Source organism: Macaca thibetana, chromosome 9 (genome assembly GCF_024542745.1).
Source record: "Macaca thibetana thibetana isolate TM-01 chromosome 9, ASM2454274v1, whole genome shotgun sequence".
Classification (NCBI taxonomy): Eukaryota; Metazoa; Chordata; class Mammalia; order Primates; family Cercopithecidae; genus Macaca; species Macaca thibetana.
The window spans coordinates 99,767,643-99,788,308 of record NC_065586.1 but is presented as its reverse complement, the minus strand read 5'-3'; the positions used below and the strand labels follow the sequence as shown (position 1 = coordinate 99,788,308).

The following is a 20,666-nucleotide window of genomic DNA, read 5'->3' as shown; positions in this document are numbered from 1 at the left end:
GAGCTGCTGACGTCAGGCGGTACTGGATTTTTGCAAGCCCTCTATTTAAAATTCCCCAGAAATTAAATAAGGAGGCTTTGGAGGGAGGAATGCCCTAGACAAATTGTGGAGTGGGTTTGTTTTGTTTATGGAGATGGTCTTTAAAGTCTAAATTGTCCCCGTTTTATTTTTGCCCAATTGAAGAGGGGCTGAACTCAGCTGGGAGGAAGGGGATGGTTGTCAGCCTACAGCTTTTAGTTGAAACCAACTCCGTTCTGGGGCCAAGAAGCTTCCATTTTTAGCAAATAGAGAAAGGGAAAAAAAATACAAACTCATACATGTACGCATCTTAGGCACTGGAGTAAGCCAGTTAAATGGATAAGGATAACCTTTATATTTCAAGTGACCACAGCTCTCTTCTCCAGGCTGCAAATAGAGATATTAAGCACCAGGCACATTGCTGGGTACTTTCCATTTTTTTCTTTTCTTTTTCTCACCACAACACTGGTAGTATATGCATGCTGTTTCATATTCCCATCTCACCAACGGGAACTTAAGCCTCATTCTTCAGCCTCTTCCTTCAGCCACTGTGAAGGACCAGGCACCATACTAGTCTGATGTTGGCTTCCTAAAGCTGTAGTCCACCCAACACCATGATACATGGGAGGATCTCAGGTGGCAGAGAGGCAGTATCAATCCTTCTGCGTCACACAGTGGGAAAAGTTTGTCTCCCTGCAGTTCTCTTCCAAGCCTTCTGACTTGTTGCAGTTTGATGTTCGATGATCTTTAACCCCTGTCTAGTAAATCTTTGTAGCAAAGAGGGAGCGGGCCACAGACTCAGCCTCTTCATTTGTGGCACAGTTCAAATGTGCTACATAGCTTTGTTTTCATCGTGTGTGCTTTTCTGTTGGAGCCAGTGGTCCTCGTTGTTTATTCATGGTGGCGATCAGAAGTTTCCTTAGCAAATTTTTTTCTTAAAGTTAAAAAAAAAAAAAAAAAGGCAAATTGCTTTAAAAATACAGTCCGTTTCCAGGCTTATGATGGTGTGACTTACAATTTTTCAGCTTTATGATGGGTCAATGGGGGTATTAGTACATTTTGAACTTAGGATATTTTCAACTTAACGATGGCTTTATCAGAACGTAACCCCATTGTAAGTCAAGGCACATCTGTGTATGTTATATGAACCACAGTATATGTAATTCAAGGATATAGCAAAGGTTGTGTGTGGTGTAGAAATACCTGAGGTTTGAGGAAAGCTGATTCAAAGTCACTCTTGCTTGGCAAAGCCCTTGGGTGAGATCTCGTGCCAGAACGCTCTTTCAACCTGGGTGACCCTGCCTTGCCCTACCATGTGGGCTTAGAGGAGAGGTAACTTGGAGGCAAGCCTGCAAACCACCTCTCCACGAGGAGTGGGAAAAGCCACGTCCTCGACTCTTCCAAGACTCAGGGCTCGGTAGACACTAGTGGAGTGGAGGAGAAGCAGATGAGGTACTGGGTTTCTTGGCTCATTTGTCAGATGGGAATTTGGGGCATAGTAGAGCAGGCATTGCTGGTTTCCTTCTGGAAGGCAATGAACAGCTGAGCTGGAGTGGTTTCAGGGTCGCCGAATGAATGCTGTGCTGCATATCAGACCTGAGTGCCAATCCTGGCACCTCCCCTTCTTAGCCACACTCCCTGGGTAAGTCCCCTATTCTGAGTTTCCTAAGGCAGCCTAAGATTTCACAGATCTGGGGACAGACTTCTGCCCCAAGACATACTGAACACACAGTCCTCAGAACTCCTTTCTCATCCTCACTGCCAGGAGGGGGACCTGTACAACTCAGGCTGCCTGGACCCTCCCGGCTTGCACCTAAGATTTTGGCGTCATGGCTGTTAATATTGATACTGCCCTTCCATTTTCTCCAAAAAGTTTGAACAGTGAATTTTAAGATCCTCGTACTAAGCCATGTCCTTTTGTCTCTCCATTTAAGACTTTGCATCTTGTCAGATTTGAGCTGTCATTACCATCTGTTCAGACCTCTTTTTTGGCTCCTAATCCTGGCACAGCTTTTGCTAAATGAGATCGTGCTGCCAGTACTGTGTCTCTGTCCTCATCCTGGGTTGATTAAAACATCCAACAGGACAGGTTCGCATTGGAGCCACTCCGCCCTGTTGGACTGTGCCGGCCCTCGAGCTGTGGATCTGTCAGTGCCGCCCTGTAGCCCCCAGGGCCCTGGGGGATCATGAGAGACACAAGGGCCTGGAGGTCTCAGCTGTGACACATCCCGGGCCTACCGGTCCAGTAGCTCACTCACTGCCAGGCCCCCTTTCTTCCTGGTGCACCCCTCTGTCCGACACTGCCTGGGCGAGTGTGCAGAGCCCCTTCCCAGGCTCTCCCAGCATTCCTCAGGGAGTCCATGTTTTACTTAACCATGACCAGCAATGACGCTGCCCTTCTCTACTCTGGAATTCACTGCCTTCTTCTTTAAAAGCTGGGACCGTTGCCCATTTTGTGTCCTTGGGTGTTGCTCCCATCTCCATGTCTCCCACGATTGCTGATGAGGAGTGCAGGGCTCTTTGTCAAGTGCTCTTGGGACCTTTCCGCGCAGCCAGCTGGTGAGAGTGTGTTGAGGCAGCCTGTCCGTGCTGTCCCTACCTCTGCCTGGGGTCCACTTACCCTCTCCAGGTCAGTGTGCCAGGCTGACCCTTCTGAGAGCGAACCTTCCTTCTGAGAGTGAACGCTGAGCAGCGGACAGGAGCCCAGGAGACCCCTCCTCCCTGTACACACCCTCCTCAGGAAAGAGACTTAGCTCTTTCTTTTTAAAAAAATTTTTTAGATGGAGTCACGCTCTGTCACCCAGGCTACAATGCAGTGGTGCAATCTTGGCTCACTGCAACCTCTGCCTCCCGGGTACAAGCAGTTCTCCTGCTTCAGCCTCCCAAGTGGCTGCAATTACAGGCATGTGCCACTACACCTGGCTACTTTTTGTATTTTTAGTACAAACGGGGTTTTGCTGTGTTGGCCAGACTGGTCTCGAACTCCTGACCTCAGGTGATCTGCCCGCCTCGGCCTCCCAAAGTGCTGGGATTACAGGCGTGAGCCACTGTGCCTGGCCAACTTCACCCTTTCTTAATCTTTCTCTTGCTGGAACAGCAGGGAAAACACCCTTTTTGTTCCCCTGAGCATGTCCTTAGGGCTCCACCTCTGGGAATGTAAGTGTCCTGAATGGATTCTTAGCGGGCCACCCCTTCCCGTCCCACTCTCCTTCCCTGACTGCCATCTTCCATCGTCTCACCCTTGACAGCAGATCTCTCTCACCATCCACATCATTTACAATCATGACATTAGAGTTTACCTTCTTGCATCTTCCATCTTTCCTGAGCACCTTCTGTTTAGGAACCTGGGCGCGGGCTCACACCTCTGTGCTCTGCTTAATAATGGGACTGAGAGAGGGCAGCAGCTTGAGGTGAGTGCCTCATTTTCTTTTTCTTTTTCTTTTTTTTTTAAAGACGGAGTCTCACTCTGTCACCAGGCTGGAGTGCAGTGGCACGATCTTGGCTCACTGCAACCTCCGCTTCCCGGGTTCAAGTGTTTCTCCTGCCTCAGCCTCCCGAGTAGCTGGGACTACAAGCACACGCCTCCATGCTCAGTTAACTTTTGTATTTTTAGTAGAGACAGGATTTCACCATGTTGGCCAGGATGGTCTCGATCTCTTGAGCTCGTGATCCACCTGCCTCGGCCTCCCAAAGTGCTAGGATTACAGGCGTGAGCCACTGTGCCCGGCCTTGAATGCCTCATTTTCATCTGGAATAATCCCCTATGAAGCCATTAGAGTGAGCCCATGCAGCCTGTCACTCTGAGGTTCAATTCAAGTCTCTTCTCCTCTAAGAATTCTTCCCTGTCTAGTCAGTCTCATCTCTGGATATCTCCAGTTCTTTGGCAAGCATTGTATCACCCACTGCCATGTCCACTGCACAGGGCTGTCTGGGTCACCCTGCTGCACCCAGCACAAGCAGTCTTGTGCCAAGTCCCCCCTGCGAGCAGCCGCCCTTCTCATCCTTCCACTGCTCTGCAGCTCCTGGGGAGGCCTCATGCCATCTTGTAATCTCCACCTCAACCTGTCTCCGACCCCCACCCGTGCCAGGCACAGAATCAGACCCACATGTTGTCAGCAGAGACCTTCTGAGGTCAAGGCTAAATGACAGTGACACCACGAGGGTCTCTGTCTCCCCCTGAGACTCCAGACACCTAAGACCTACCTACTTCCCTGCCCAGCCCCAGCCCGTCATCCAGGTGCATTGAGGTCTTGGTTCCTTCTTTAGAATTCCACTTCATATGGCACTTTGTGACTTGCACTCGTCTGAAGGCACTATTCTGATTCCAATCAGGCACTATTCTGAAGGCTTTTCAAGGATTAGCTCCTCTAATCCTCATAACAACACTGAGATGTGGGTACTTTGGGTCGGTTTTGCAGATGAGAAAATTGAGGCAATTGCCCACATTCATGCAGCTGGCAAGTAGCAGAGCTGGGCCTCAATCCCAGGCAGCCTGGCTCTGGAGCCCTCGCTGGAAACCGTTCTCTGCTACCTGTCATTTAACCATGTGTCCCTCTCTGCCTGTAATGCTTGTCAGTCAGGCCTTCTTCTGGGTGCCTCACCCATGACCTCGGTCTGCTCAGACCCACCAGAGCCCTGTGGGCTTGGCAGGGACCTAGCCTAGCACTGGCTTCTGGGCCTATTCGGTGAGGTGGGCAGGCTGGAGCCAAGTGGGGAGGTGGCAGCAGCCCAGGCTGTCTTGACACGGACGCCACGGAGCCTTCCAAATGGTGACGTAGCAGCCTGTGCTAATGGTCTTGGAATCCAGGCCCCAGGCGCCCAGGGGAGGTTCTGGGTCCCTGGTGGCCTCAGAGCCCACCTAGGGGAGGGAAGGCCCTGGGCAATGGAGCAGGGTGGGCATCAGGTAGAACCGGTTGAGTGGCTCATGAAGGCAGGGGCTGCGTGGGTGCACACAGGAGGGACTGGGGGAGTTTCTCGCTCGCTCCTGTTTGCTTTGGACCGTGGAGGCGCGTGTCTTGGCAAGAGCTGCAGTGACGGGGCTTTCTGACCAGGGGAGGCCTGGCCGAGGGTGGGCGGCCTTTCGCTGGTCTTAAAGGCACAGCACCCACAGAAAGCCTGCATTTCCAGCTTATCTGGTCCCACAAAGGCAGAAGCCTTAGATCTGTCCGGAGGTCATGAGAAAGGGGTCAGGCTGGGTCCAGGACAGAAGCACTGCCTTGGACCCAGCCTTGTGCCGGGTGTGGTATGGGTAGGTGGGCAGTGCTGGTGCTATGCATCTGTCCAGGATGCCCTCAGCCCCTTCCTCCTCTCAGTGTCTCCCCGCCCTCCGCTACTTGGTGCTCGCAAATACCCTGTTCCATTCTCCAAACCCGCACCAAGCAAAGAACTTGGAATGCCTAGGAAGATCACCCTTCCAAAGGGTCAAGGGCTGAGCTCAGGTTTAAATCATAAATAGAGGCACTTTGGGAAGCTGGTCAGGGTGCTGGCTGAGGGTTCTGGAAGCGGGCTGCTGCTGTTCCCCCACCCCGAGCCCGTATGAGGAGGAGTTTGAGGAAGGGCCTGTCTTCCTCTTTTCCTAGCTCCACCATGCACCCTTCCCCACCTGGACACCAAAACCCTACATAGGTCTGGGCATGAAATGAGCACAGCCCACATTCTGAGCTCTGAATTACCTGGTGTTAGGCCAGATGTGAAGGAGTGAGAGTAACTCATGGGGAAAGAAAACATGAAGCCTGGAAGTCACCTAAAGCCTCCTGGGTTTTTCCAAACTCCAAGCTCTGAATCTCATCCTGCCTCGAAATCCTCTGGGTTTGTGCCCAGAGCCTGAAGTCCAGCCTTCTCCAGGAGGCCTCAGGGCCAGGGCACAGGTGGCAATCGAGCCCCACATGTGCCGTGCCTGGGTGATGGGGGAGGAGAGCCTGAGTCCCGGATGGGTGTTGTTCACTGCAGTGTCCTCGTGCGTGGAACAGGACCTGGCCCATACCAGGTGCTCGGGAAATACTCGCTGGCGAAAATCTCTGGGTATTGCATACACTGTATGTTCCTGATGCCACTGGGCATCCCCAGGTACTTAATATTACTCTGGTGTGCCAGTGAGGCTCAGAGAGGGCCAGTGACCTACCCCAGGTCACGCCAACAGTGAGTGGTAAAGCTGGGATCCTAACCGAGGTCTGTCTAGAAAGAAGGGGTTAAGAAGCATCCTTGGGTGCAATCCTGGGCTGAACAGGACTGGAGGGTGGGGAGTCGGGAGGACGAGAGGATTTCAGAGGGAGAGGAAGGAGTGGGGGTCTCCCCTCCCCACACCAGCTGTTTTGTCCTAGGCCAAGCCCTGACCTCAGAGGACTTTATTAACATCCTAATTGTGTGCAGCTGGCCTCACTCTGGCCCTAACGAGCTCATTATTCTCCCTCCTTAAGGAGGCCATTGTGGCCTAGTCACCCTGGGGACAGCAGTGGCCTCGGAGTGTCCGTCACTTCCTGCCGCCCTCAGCCAGGCTCCCCCATTCCTGGAGAGGCTAAGGCCCCCGTCCCTCTCCTGGCCTCTTGCTCTGTCTGGCTCACTCTTTCATTTCCCTCTGTCTCTCTGTGTGTGTCAATCTTTGCCTCAGTTTCCATCTCTACCTTTTTTTTTTTTTTTCTTAACACGGACGGAGTCTCGTTCTGTCACCCAGTGGCTCGATTTCGGCTCACTGCAAGCTCCGCCTCCCAGGTTCACGCCATTCTCCTGCCTCAGCCTCCTGAGTAGGTGGGACTACAGGCGCCTGCCACCAGGCTCAGCTAATTTTTTTGTATTTTTAGTAGAGACGGGGTTTCACTGTGTTAGCTAGAATGGTCTCGATCTCCTGACCTCGTGATCCGCCTGCCTCGGCCTCCCAAAGTGCTGGGATTACAGGTGTGAGCCACCACGCCTGGCTCCATCTCTACTCTTTCCCTCCCTCCCCTGGTGTCAGCATCAGTCAATTTGAGAGAGCTTTGAAATTGGCCAAACAGGTGGGCTCTGCTGGGCCAGTTCACTGAAGATGCTCAGCCTGGAGAGAGGGAGGACCTGGTGCTTGGGCCCGAGCTTCTCCCTCCTGGGGCTAGGACATCCTCCCTTCCCTGCCCTGAGCTGGAAGTGCTGGCCAGAACCCCCCATGTTGCCTTCTCCTCTCCTCAGCCCCTGGGTCATTGCAAAGTGGCTTGTTACTTGAGGCCCACAGAGCAGGGCTGGCTGCAAATGCCAGGGTACATGTTCGTTCTTTCTGGGCCTCTGCCACCTGGAAAGGGCTGGGCCCTGGTCTTCTGGCATTGCAGAGACAGGGCCCGATGGGAGGAGAGGCCAAGTGAGGCAGCTTCGGGGTATTGTCCAGTTTGGGATTCTCCTAAACAAATTCTCCGGTCTTGGGGTTTAGCCCTGAAGACCAGGGCAAGAGACTCTAGAATAAAGGTTTCCGCCACACACCATGTGTACCTGGGGTCGTCTCTCAGGGTTCCTCTAAAACAGGCTGCAGTTTCCCATTCAAGGGAATGAGTGTGGTAGCCCCTTCCCTGGCCCCTGTCTGGCAGGGGTCATCTCAGCATAAAGGCACTCCAGGCCAGAAGACCTGCCTAAGCAAGGCCCTGGCAGGCATCAAACGACCTGGTGGGCATCAGAGGGCCTGGCTGCCAGGCTGGGCTGGAGGGTGCACTAAGGGGGCTCCCAGCCAGCCCAGGCCCCTTGGAAGGGTCCCCATTATCTCTTGCTGCCACCAAGCTCCCTGCCCCACCTCCCAAAAACATCCTGCTTCCTTTGTACCTGGAAACCAGGGTTGACTTCTCAGGGAAGAAGCCAGGTGTGGCAGCCAGCCAGAGAACAGCTGCCCCCAAACCTGGGCACAGATAGGGCCACTTTCTCAGTCCACTTCCTTCCATCCTTCTGAAACCCCTGAAGACAGCCCTAAAACCCCAGCTTAGGGCAGATGCGTGGGCACACGCCTACACACGCTCAAGTCAGTTTCCCGAGATAAGCGAGTGCCTCCTGATATGCGCAGGCTGTCCTATGCTTGTGCGTGGCACAGACACCACCTGGCCACCTATGGGTGCTGACCCTCTAGTGATTAACGACTACCGCCATGTGGATAATAGCTCAACCTAAGCTACCGCCCTGCAGTATCTCCTTTATTCCCCTCAACAACCTCAGGAAATACGCTCCATTCATTACTGTCATTACAAAGAGGTTGACTGAGACTCAGAAAAGTTTAGTAACTTTCCTAAGGTCACACAGCTGGGAAACAGCAAGCCAGGACCTGACTTCGAGTCTTTCTGACTCAGTATCCCTAATTATTGCCTCTGTTCCCAGAGGACCATCAACTGTACACATTGACACCCAGGTACATGCAGGCTGGCATCTCTCCTGCTCAGAGACGTGTCCACTCTCAGGTATCTGTGTAAAGTACCAATATTCAGGGACATGCATTCTCAAGGAGTCACCTTACCCTCGTGCGTGCAACAGACCTGTACCTTATCTGCTGACGGTGGCTAAGAACCTGGGTTCTGCAGCTGGACTCCCTGGTTGTGAAGCCTAGAGTCCTCATCTGCAAAGCGGCATGGATGATGACAAGAACATTTATTTCTCAAGATCCTTGAAGTGTGAATAAAGTAATATATGTAGAGCAAGTGCCTAACACAGACCGCCCTGCTCAGTGTTCAGCTGTAAATATGTGTGATACACACATGTACAGACATGGCCTTGGTGCTATGTGCATATCATGTCCAAGCACACAAGGCCTTTCTCCTTGGCTCCAAAGGCCTCCTGATCCCAGGATCTGGGTCTCTTCTCCACTAGAGGCATCCTCTCCTCTTCTTCTTCATTCTTGGGCAAGCTTTCCATGTAAGTCCTGCTCCTTTCCTTCCCCAGGAGCCAGGGATCCGGGATGGCGGGTGGGTCTGCATTCACAGGCAGCTGGAAGCTCCCGGGGGCGGAGCAGGCCTGGCCCCCGCTCCTATCTCTGCCACACAGGCCTCAGCGCACAAGGAGAGCTGGCTGGGCAAAAACTTGCTGTGGAGCCGAATGTACGGCAGAGGGGCCCACTGGGCAGGGCAGCATGGCAGTCTGCCTCTCAGACTGTGTGGGTGGCCCAGGGATGTGCCCAGGATTGTCTCTTGAGTTCTTCCCACCTCAACATTTCTGCTGCACCAGAAGCTTCTACAGTGGCTGGACCACATTAACTGCTGACCAGGAGCTCCTCACCCTAAGATATTTAATAGCAACTTAGGATCCTATTAGAATCCTATTCCCCCACTGTGCCATCAAGACTTGAGCTCAGTCTGTTTTTTTTGTTTTTTTTTTTTTTTTGAGAGAGTCTTGCTCCATTGCCTAGACTGGAGTGCCAGGCACACTCTCGGCTCCACAATCTCCACCACTCGGGTTCAAGCGATTCTCATGCCTCAGCCTCCCGAGTAGCTGGGATTACAGGCATCCACCACCACACCTGGCTAATTTTTTTGTATTTTTGGTAGAGACACGGTTTTACCATGTTGGCCAGGCTGGTCTTGAACTCCTGACCTCAAGTGATCTGCCTGCCTCGGCCTTCCAAAGTGCTACAGGGATTACAGGCGTGAGCCACCACGCCCAGCGTTTTTTTGTTTTTGTTTTTGTTTTTGAGACAGAGTCTCACTCTGTCACCCAGGCTGGAATGCAATGGCATGATCTTGGCTCACTGCAACCTCCAGCTACCGGGCTCAAGTGATTCTCGTGCCTCAGCCTCCCCAGTAGCTGGGATTACAGGCATGGGCCACTACACCCGGCTAGTTTTTGTATTTTTAGTAGAGACAGGGTTTCACTATGTTGGCCAGGCTGGTTTCAAATTCCTGGCCTCAAGCGATCCGTCTGCCTGGGTCTCCCAAAGTTCTGGGATTACAGGCTTGAGCCACCGCACCCGGCCGGGGCTGAGACTTTCATCCGCAACAGCCTGGGCTTGCCGTGCCAGCTCCAGCATGTGCAGAGTGGGGCTGTGTGGCTTCAGGTCTCAGGTCCTTCCTGTGTCAGGCTCTGTTTTATTTATTTATTTATTGGCGGCGGGGGAGGTTTGGTTTTTTTTGTTTGTTTTTGAGAAGGAGTCTCACTCTGTTGCCAGGCTGGAGGGCAGTGGTGTGATCTCAGCTCACTGCATCCTCTACCTCCCGGGTTCAAGCGATTCTCCTGCCTCAGCCTCCCAAGTTACTGGGACTATAGGCGCGCACCACAATGCCCAGCTAAGTTTTGTATTTTTAGTAGAGACAGGGTTTCACCATGTTGGCCAGGACGGTCTCGATCTCTTGATCTTGTGATCTGCCCGCCTTGGCCTCCCAAAGTGTTGGGATTACAGGCGTGAGCCACCACGCCCGGCCCAGGCTCTGTTGATGCTAGGGGAGATGACAGCTGCAGAGAAGAGCCTGCCACCAACTTGGCTGTGGGCACTCCACTGAGCAAAGATAGGCTCAAATACCACCTAGGTGGGCACAGGTTAACATGAGCAGAGGCGCCCACCCCAGCTCTATGCAGACCTCCAGGAAGCCTGGCGTGAGTCACATTGTTGGCCGTCTTGGAAAGACTTCCTGGGCTGACCCCACCCATGGCTGCTGACAGGCCTCTGCCAGGTGCCAGCAGCTCAGACGTCAATTGTGGCAACCAGGGCTCCTGACCAAAGTCACTGGTGCGCCACTGAGGAGCAAGCAAAACCTGAACCCCTGGATGTGGCCCAGCTCCCCCAAAGGGCTCAGGCATCAGCTAGTGAGCCCCTCCAACGCATGCGGAGACACCGTTTTCTTTCCCACAGGATCTGAGAGTGCAGTGGTGGACAGGAAGTGTGCTGGGGGAGGTGTGGACAAGGGTATGTGGTTGGTTTTTTTTTAGGTAGGGTCTCGCTCTGTCACCTAGGCTGGAGTGCAGTGGTGTGATCACGGCTCACTGCAGCCTTAACCTCCTGTGCCCAAGCCATCCTCTCACCTCAGGCTCATAAGTAGCAGGGACCACAGATACATACCACCACCTAGGGTGGTTAGTGAGAGAAGCGTCAGGATGAGACATGGGAACCGGAACTGTGCGCTATCAACATTTTTTGGTAAGAGATGGGATCTCGCTGTGCTGCTGCCCAGGCAGGTCTTGAACTCCTGCGCTCAAGCAGTCCTCCCACCTTGGCCTCCCAAAGTGCTGGGATTATAGGCATGAACCACCCCCACCTGACCACTACTGACATTAGAACCTGGACCTGCGAAGGCATGTGAGAGCTTCAGCTTTCAAGAGCCTCCTATAAGTGACTCCGAGTTGGGAATTGTGGTGTCAGCTCTTTGGGATTCTTGGGGGTTACATCCTGGTGAGCAGAAATTTGGGGGGTGACCACATGCCCAGAATGGCTTGGTGGGCTCTGTCCTTCCCTCCTGAGGTCTGTGGCAGGTGCCTGGTTGACTTTTGTTCCTCAGATTTAGTTCGTGATGGGGGATCTTCAGTCCTGATGCTTAGTGATTGTTAGGGGTGGCATCAGCGAGGACTGTCTCTGTTCAAATGACTGAAACCCAGCTCCAGATGCAGTAGTCCCCCCAACCGTCTGCAGTTTTGCTCTCTATGGTTTCAGCTACCTGAGGTTAACCATGGTCAGAAAATATTACAGTATTTTGAGAGACGGAAACCACATTCACATAACTTTTATTACAGCATATTGTTTTAATTGTTCTATTTTATTATTGTTAATCTCCTGCGCCTAACTTGTAAATTTCTATTTATTATTAAATTTATAAATTATTTATTTACTTAGAGGCAGTCTTGCCCTGTCACCGAGGCTGCAGTGCAGTGGCACGATCATAGCTCACTGCAGCCTTAAGCTCCTGGGCTCGAGCGATCCTCCCACCTCAGCCTCCCAAGTAGCTAGGACTACAGGTGTATGCCACTACACCTGGCTAATTTTAAACTTTTTGGTAGAGATAGGGTCTCACTTTGTTGCCTAGGCTGGTCTTGAACTCCTGGCCTTAAATTTATAAGTTAAACTTCTTCATAGGCATGTATGTATAGGAAAAAAATAGAATATATAAGGGCTTGGTACTATCTGCAGTTTCAGGCATCCACTGGGGGTCTCGGAATGTATCCCATGTGGATAAGGGGGATTTATCTTTTTCCTTTTTTTTTTTTAAGAGACGGGGGTGGGGGTCTTGCTATGTTGTCCAGGCTGAACTGGCCTCAAGTGACCCACCTTAGCCTCCCAAACAGCTGACATTATAGGCACAAGCCAGCGTTTCTGGCTCTTTATCTCTTGACTCTGCTGCTGCTTTATTGACTTAATTCTCAAGCCTTCTCACCCCATATGCCCCCTGCAATTCCTGAGTTTTGTGGGACTCAGGTTTCAGATCATCAAAGCACCCATGTTTGCTCCTAAAAAATCCCCTGAGTAGCTTTGCTTGGAACCATCAATGGTGTCCAGAGAGATGACAGACTAATTAGGAGATGAGTGGCCAGATGTGCCCACGTCTGTGGTAAAGGAGGCAGGGTCACATGACAGCCCAGGGAGACGGGAAAGCCCTGCTCTGTGACCTCCAGCCAGTGTCTGTGGGACAACAGCTGGGACTGGTGCTTCCTGGCAGAGGCCGCTGGGGTTCCTGAGAGTGCTCCCCCAGAGGCTCAAGAAGGGGGAAAAACATCCCAGGCAGAGCCCCTTGCGAAGTCCATGCCCTCTGGCTGCTTTGGGGCCTCCATCAGCCACAGCTTCTGAGCAACCAAACCATGCTGGCCTGAGCATCAGGGAGGACGGGGGTGCTTCTCCAGGCAGCCCTCTCAGTGCCCCATGCTGGGTTCAGAATGTGCAAGTGGCTGTGGGCAAGATGAGGGTGACCTCCCGCCACCTTCAGGCAAAAGGCAGGGGAATTGACATGCAAGCCTCTGTAATATTTTCCCAACCTGAATCGGGCAGAGAGAGCGAAGGCAGATATCCACTCCAGGCCCGGGGCCATAAGGCAGCTGAAAGGCTCCCTGCATCCATTGCTGCTTCTCCCCTCCTCTCCCCAGGTAGACAGGCCTAGGCCCTTTGCCTCTGCTGGACGTCTCTGTAAAGGGTAGACATGGAAAGCTTGTTGGGCATTCTCATGGAGACAGAGCCCTGGGACTCCTTGACTAGCTAGTGGAGGTTGGGCTTTTCCTGGGTCAAGGGAAGTAGACAGTGAAACCCCTTCCACCACGTCAGCGAATGGGTCCTACTGGCTTTCCTCCCAATAGCCGAATGTGGAAGGAATGGTGCCTCTTGTTTATCCAAATGTCGGAACAGCCAAGGTGCAAGTAGAGGTCAGGTGGGGGCTCCCTAGGTGCCAAAGTCCACCTCCTCCAGCCTGACTTTGGCCCCAGTGTGGGCATCCATTGCCCACTATAGCTAGCTCTCAAGGGTACTGCATGCCCCAAGCATGGTCTGGACCCTTCCTGAGTTCCCATAATTACAGCCCACCTGGAAGCAGTCTCATCACCCACAAGTTGAGTGAGTAGAGATGTCTGGTGCTCTAATAACCACCTCCAGCCCCGGCGGCCAGGGAAATGACAATAAGTTTTAGTGGTATGTCCAGAAGTCTCTGACCTGCCGGTGGCTGCTGCCCTGTCCCCAACCAGTGGGTTCCAGCACCTGCCTGTAACCACAAGCTGCTCAGTAACTTCAGCTGTTCTCTCCAAAGAGGTACCTACCTTTTTCTGTGATCCAGAGACCTATCCAGCATGCCCATGATGCCCAGCTGCCCTCTTCCAGCCTCAGACCAATGTCCCAGTGCAGGAGGTCTCAGGGCCCTGGGGTAGAGAGTTTACCTGAGAACTGGTGTGGGCTTCTCACCCTGGAGATTGCCTGCCTATCCTGGTCCTGCACAGACAGCAGAGTGTAGGGGTTAGAGGCCAGCCTGCTTAGGCTCCAATCAAGGCTCTACAGCCCCTCGGTGCCACAGTGTCTCATTCACCTATGTACATGTTTATGAAATAAATGTGGCAGTACGTGGCCCGGGCACAGACAGTCTGAGAAGCGGGCAATCTGGGAGACACAAGGTTTGGAGCAAGAGCAGGAGGCAGAGGAATCGGACCGGTGGCATTGCTTCACCTGCAGTGGGGACATATCCCCAGATCTTCCTGACTCTGATGGCTTGTGACTCATTGGCCCAGTTTGCCTTTTTTCAGACGTGTATGGGTTGTGTCATAAGAGAAGGTTGTGGTCACCAGGATTGGCAGAGCCTAGGGGAGGGAGATGGGCACAGGGAGCAGAGGGCCTGACCCGGGGTTCTCCGGAAGTGATCCTGTTACCTGTCTTCTCTCACCCCAGGCAGAGAGGGACAGTCTGTGGGCTGTTCAGGCAGAGAGGGACAGAGTCTGTGGGCTGTCCCAGGCAGAGAGGGACAGAGGAGTCTGTGGGCTGTCCCAGGCAGAGAGGGACAGAGTCTGTGGGCTGTCCCAGGCAGAGAGGAACAGAGGAGTCTGTGGGCTGTCCCAGGCAGAGAGGGACAGAGTCTGTGGGCTGTCCCAGGCAGAGAGGGACAGAGTCTGTGGGCTGTCCCAGGCAGAGAGGGACGGAGTCTGTGGGCTGTCCCAGGCAGAGGGGACAGAGTCTGTGGGCTGTCCCAGGCAGGAGGGACAGAGTGGGCTGTCCCAGGAGAGGGACAGAGTCTGTGGGCTGTCCCAGGCAGAGAGGACAGAGTCTGTGGGCTGTCCCAGGCAGAGAGGGACAGAGTCTGTGGGCTGTCCCAGGCAGAGAGGGACAGAGTCTGTGGGCTGTCCCAGGCAGAGAGGGACAGAGTCTGTGGGCTGTCCCAGGCAGAGAGGGACAGAGTCTGTGGGCTGTCCCAGGCAGAGAGGGACAGAGTCTGTGGGCTGTCCCAGGCAGAGAGGGACAGAGTCTGTGGGCTGTCCCAGGCAGAGGGGACAGAGGAGTCTGTGGGCTGTCCCAGGCAGAGAGGGACGGAGTCTGTGGGCTGTCCCAGGCAGCCCGCAGGGCCCTGGATCATGGTGTTTGAGCCAGTAGCTCAGAGATAACCCCTCTCTAGAGAAGAGGACACCGAGACCCTAAAAGGGCAGTGGCCCTCCTGAGGCACCAGAGCCACAGAGGCCTGGACCTCAAGAGTCCAGACTCCTGGTCCAGGGTGTTTCATGGGCTTCGCAGAGCTGCAAGCAGAGGGCTGTGGAACTCCCCAGAAAGGGTAGGAGACAGAGGGCATTCAGGACTAGACTGCTGGCTGTTTGCAAGCCCAGACCTGTCATATGGGACGGTGGGGACCTAGTTGAAGACCTAGAAGATGAGCTGGGGTTCTAAGTCCTTGAGGTCTCCCCACGACTGTGCAGTGGTACCTGGCAGTTTTCCCCTCCTCTCCATTGTTTTCACAGCAGCTATCACAGAGCCTCCTCCACCTCCCAGTGCTGAGCCCATGTGGGGGTACCTGAGAGCCTCCCCCCACCAACATGCCTCCTAGATCCTTGGGTGGTCACTCGCTGCAGTGGATGGTGACAGGGCCTCAAGTGCTGCCCAGGGAGAAGCCCTGAGTTCTCCAGACAGGAAATGGAGAACTGGGCCATGAGCAGAAAAAAGAATCAGTACCAAATTACTTTTGGGGGCAAAGAAGTGTCAGGGAAGAAGGGATGAGGAGGAAGACAGGACCGTGTGAAGAGGACCTTCTCGGAAGGGACCAAAGGCAGTTAGTGGAGTCCAAGACCTGGGTGCTCAGAGGACTTTGTATGAATGAGGCTTTATCACTTGGCCATGATCTTCAAGCATCGTGTGAGGATGCAGTGCCCACTTAGTGTGACTGCGACCGAAACGTCAACACACTTAAAGGGCAGCTGTGAGTGGCGCCAATGCAACGGTACCACTGACCCGTGATGGGGAAAAGGCAACCATTGACTGTTAGACACTGTCTGTGAGGCACTTAGTCTGGATGCCTTTGAAAGCTGAGAAGGCAGCCAAGCTCCAGGCAAACCAGCATCCTAATGGGTTTGAAAGACCATAAATGGTCTCTCTGTATGGCCGGAGCTCCCTTGGCCTTTCCTACAAGATGAATTTTCACACACTGGACATATCACTATGTCTATTTCATTTTCCATCAGACATTTGTTAGTGTGGGTCGCAGTTTATTCGTCCCACTTCTCAGGGAGTGTGCTGGTCTTTCCTGCCTTAGAACAGATGCAGGCTCCTCAAGGCTGGAGCTGGGCCAGCCATTTGCTGGGTGCCCAGGCCATCTGGCTCCGTGCTCCACTTCTTGTGCCTCTCCTTCCCTCCTCGTCCTGGCCCCCGAGCCACGCCTGTCACCCTGCAGTCTCTCACAGTCCTGTTCTTTCTTGTCCTCCCTGCAGGCTGGTGGTTCGTGAGCACCTCTGAGGAGCAGGGCTGGGTCCCTGCCACCTACCTGGAGGCCCAGAATGGTACTCGGGATGACTCCGACATCAACACCTCCAAGACTGGAGAAGGTGAGGGCTTGCAGGTCCAAGGGGCAGGAAGCAACGCGGCCTCTGGAGGCAGCTCTCCCACTCTTCCCTAAAACCAACGGAACCCCTGAAGTGAGCTGAGCTGTATCCCAGCCTCCTCCCTTGGGATCCCATCTCAGTAAGGCTGGCCCAAAATCTCACCTCCCACCCCAGTCCGACCCCTGCTGCTCTGTCTCAGGGGCTCAGGAACTGAGGGGTGGCTCAGACCCCTACACAGTCAGCCTCTCTGATTAGCTTTAACTCTGTGAGGTTTGTTTTCCTATCCACTCCCCTTTTTTTTATTGTTTTTTATTTTTGTATTTTTTTCTAGAGACGGGCTTTCACCATATTGGCCAAACTCCTGGGCTCCAGCAATCCACACGCCTTGGCCTCCCAAAGTGCTGGAATTACAAGTGTGGGCCACTGCACCCAGCTCTTCCTTTTTTTCTTTTTTCTTTTTTTTTTTTTTTAAATTCCAAACACTTAAAAACTACTCAGTGAGGTTTTTCAGGGTCTTTCTCCTTGCATTTCAAAGAGCCTGCCCCTGCCCCCTAAGCCAGCACTGGCCTGGACCCATCTGTGGCTTCTGTACTCCCCAGAGCAGGCTGCCTGAGCCCAGTCCATTTGAGCCACCCCCAGTTCCTGGCTGCCTGCTTCTAGTGGCTTCCAAGCCTCCCATGGCCTGGCTGCAGGAATTCTTTCCCTAACGGTTGGTGGGGATGGTCCAGATGGATGTGTCTGAAAGCCAGAGGGATCAAGGCCGTCACCCGGCGCTCCGGCCACCTCCAGGCCTGCTTCCTGCTGCCAGGCCAAAGTAAGCAGCCACCAAGCGCCAGCTCCTTATTCATCCTTCCCCTAAATGTCGGTTACTCGGTAGGCGGTTGGGGCCTCACCCTTCCTCCTATGTCGAGGCTTTATTTCAACCCCTTGACCAGAGCCTCGGCCCCTGCCATGTGCTTCCTCTGTGTGACAGGTTTCCAGGGACGAGGCCCCATTGGGAAGGGTCCGCATGTCCAGGCTGGGCTGCTCCCTGAGCCCTGGGGCCGAGCCTGCACCCGTCTCCCCTCTGGTTCCATTGCACCTCTACAGCAGGGGAGAGTCTTGGCCCCTGAGCTAGGTCTGGCCTCATATGCCTGCAGTCCCCAGCCTTGCCTCCTACCTAGTTCCACATTCTTTTTGTTGTTGTTGAGACAGAGCCTTGCTCTCTCTGTCTCCTAGGCTAAAGTGCAGTGGCACAATGTCAGCTCACTGCAACCTCTGCCTCCTGGGCTCAAGCAATTCTCATGCCTCAGCCTCCCAAGTAGCTGGGATTACAGGCACCCACCACCACGCCTGGCTAATTTTTGTTTTTAGTAGAGATGGGGTCTCACCCTGTTGGTCAGGCTGGTCTTGAACTCCTGGCCCCAAGCAATTCACCCACCTCAGCCTCCCAAAGTGCTGGGATTACAGGCATGAGCCACAGTGCCCAGCCCCTAGTTCTACATTCTACAAGGTATGCCAGGGCCTCTCAAAAACAGCAGGAGTTCGCAAAGTACCAGATACTAGACCAGGTCCTGAAATGTCCTTGCCCGCACCCTGGGAGGACTCTGTGACTATGGCCACCCCCATCCTTCCAGCTGTGGGAACTGAGGCTTCAAGATGTTTATCAGGTTTGGACCCTAGTCCACCTCCTTTGTCCCGTGGTCCTCACTGCTGTGCCACACACCTCTCTGTGAGGCATTTTGCTTGTAAGTAGTACAGGCAGCTCTAGGGCAGTGCGTGTATGAATCAGAGCCCCAGTTGAAAAGGCTGCACCAGGAAGGTCAGAGCGGAGCTGTTGGGTTGATTATGGAGGACTCAGGCACTGAGTGGGGAGAAGGCCAAGGCAGGAAAGTGCCTGAGAGGCGTGGAGCACAGATGCCAGCCTGGTTGGAACAGACAGCAGGTGCTTTGCATGCAGAACAAGTAGTAGTGGGTTGTACAGGATTTTGACCTTGATGGAGGAAGAATCAGGCTGCCAGTGCAGGTTCTGCGTTCAGAGGGTGTGTGTGTGTGTGTGTGCGCGTGTGTGTGCGTGCGTGCCCAGGGTGATTCTCCTAAAATAGGTTCCTCTGCACTCCTCTGACAGGGCCTGTGTGCCAATACTCCTGGCAACTTCTGGATAGCTGTGGATTCCACCATCACATCTTGGGCATTTCCCACCCAGATCTACAGAAGGGCTCAGGGATGGGTCCCCTGAGCCTAAGGCCCCAGCTGCTGTGGTGTGTCCACTAGTCTCTCTGCACCTGCAGCCACATGGCCAAGAGATTGGCCAACCCTGGTTCCCTCTGCAGCCATCTCTACCCCAGCACTATGGCCATCCCATCATAGGTGCTCTGAGCCCTGTAGACAGAAATTGGAAGCCTGCATCCTATCAAAGCTTTCCTAATACTCATGCTTCATTACTTTGGGAAGAAAAGATGATTGGCTGTTCTGGTATGTCCTTATCATGGGACACTCTGGTGTATGTTCATGCTACTCTTGAACCCAGGTATGCTGTGGGAGTTCAGTATGGTGGTAAGGGTGGGAGTTGAGACTTTCTTGACCACTGATAGAGGTGCGGGTCCAAGCCTGACATTCGCAGGGTGCTTCAGTGAACCAGGAGAGGTGTGTCACCTCTGTCAAGCCCTCGGGTTCATTTGTGATAGAGCCAAGACCAGAACCCAAGTCTCTGCCTTTGCTCCTGCGTCCCACACCTACCAGTATGGAGCTGCTTCTCCAGAGTGGGCGCATAGTGGGCCATGCGGAACAGACCACGGTCTTCTGTGCTGCTGTACCAAGGGCGTGTACCCAGGTAGTGAGCAGATTCCCCAACACCCAGACCCTGTCCCCTCCCCACAGCCCCCTCTTCCCAGGGCTTGGCAGCCCAAGGGGCAGCAGAGTTAGGGGAAGAACAATAACTCGGGAGTCTGTGGTAAGAGTCTGGGCTTTGGGGCCAGACTGCCTGGATTCACATGCTGCCTGACACAGAGTGTCCCTTAAAACCCTGTGCCTCTGTTTCCCCATTTGTAAGATGCTAACCACATAGGGCTTTTGTGAGGCCCAAGCGAGATGATCCTTGTACGTGGTTTAAACTGGGCCTGGCACACAGAGTAAATGCCGACATCAACACCTTACTGTGAATGCGGCCTCTGGTCTGGCCATGAGCTGAACCCATCCATCTCTACAGAGAAGCCCTACACACCTCCTCCACCTCTCCCCGCCCCGCCAGGAGGCCTTGCACAGGACCTGATTCATGTTTCCCAGAGCCTTTCAGCCCCTTGTCTAGGCTCACGCCAGGGCAGGTGGTGTCACTCTAAGACAGATGAGGAGAGACAGGCTTAGAGAGGAATGGCCAGCCTCCCAGTGACACAGGTTGCTGGCAGCGGGGCCTGGACTGGAATCCACACCTCCTAGCCTTTTGTCCAGCCCTCCTCCTTATAAGAGGCAGGTCAGACAGGTCCCTCTCCTTCCAGGAAAGCAAATGCTTTCCCAGGGCGTCAGTGGTCCGGGACGGTTTTATTTTCACTCCAGCCACTGGCCCCCCTCCCATCCCCAGGCCCAGGCAGCCTGGCACTTTCTTTCTGTGGTGCCAGGAAGTGAGGCCAGCTGGCACCCTGTAGCCCTGTTCCAGTGTCCATTTCATCTGGGAGTCCCACAGGAAGACAGGCATCTGGAGCTGGGGTCTGAGCAGAGGGCGCAGGGGGCTCAGAGCCGAGCAGCAGCCACCAGAGGAGCAGTGCAGGAGGCTGCCCAGTGCGCGGGGTCAGGAGCAGTGAGAAGCTGGGGAGGGGGGCCCCTGTCATCAGACGTCCCAATGCATGGCCTGAGAGGAGGAGCACAGCCAGGGCCTCTGGCACCCACCCTTGTGCCATTCCATTCAACAGCTGCTTGCTGGGACCCAGCTATGTGCCTGGCCCTGTGCTAGGCCCTGGGAATGCAGAGACATAGGGCAAAGTTCCCAGAATGGCAAGAGCTTTCAGCTCCGCAAGGAAGGGATCCAAGTCTCTCTTGGGCACACCGATTCTTCCAAGTGTGGTGCCTGTCCAAGGTAGCACGTTCACAGTCAGTGAGCGAGTGGACATAAGCTCAGATGTTGCAGGACCCCAAACCCTCCTGGGAATCAGCATCGCCCAGCAGTGAGGGACACTGATCTCACCATCCCTGGAGGCTGCAGCTGAGGGGCTGCCTTGCACTGGGCTGGAGCTAGGGACCCTCTTTTGTCTCTAAGGTGCTGGGATTCTAAAGGCTTT

At 54.0% G+C, this 20,666-nt stretch overlaps 1 protein-coding gene across 6 annotated transcripts in view; it reads left to right on the top strand.

Annotated features, from left to right (window-relative positions):
• The window catches only part of SH3PXD2A (SH3 and PX domains 2A), a 250,807-nt gene that overhangs the window by 209,887 nt on the left and 20,254 nt on the right, over nt 1–20,666 (top strand). For 5 of the 6 annotated variants that reach the window (XM_050804906.1, XM_050804904.1, XM_050804905.1 and 2 more), the window contains one exon: nt 16,306–16,419. In XM_050804906.1, coding sequence (XP_050660863.1) covers nt 16,306–16,419 — 114 coding nt within the window. Of the gene's footprint in view, nt 1–16,305; nt 16,420–18,666; nt 19,229–20,666 lie in introns of those variants that run through there. The other variant, XM_050804907.1, reaches the window with a different exon arrangement.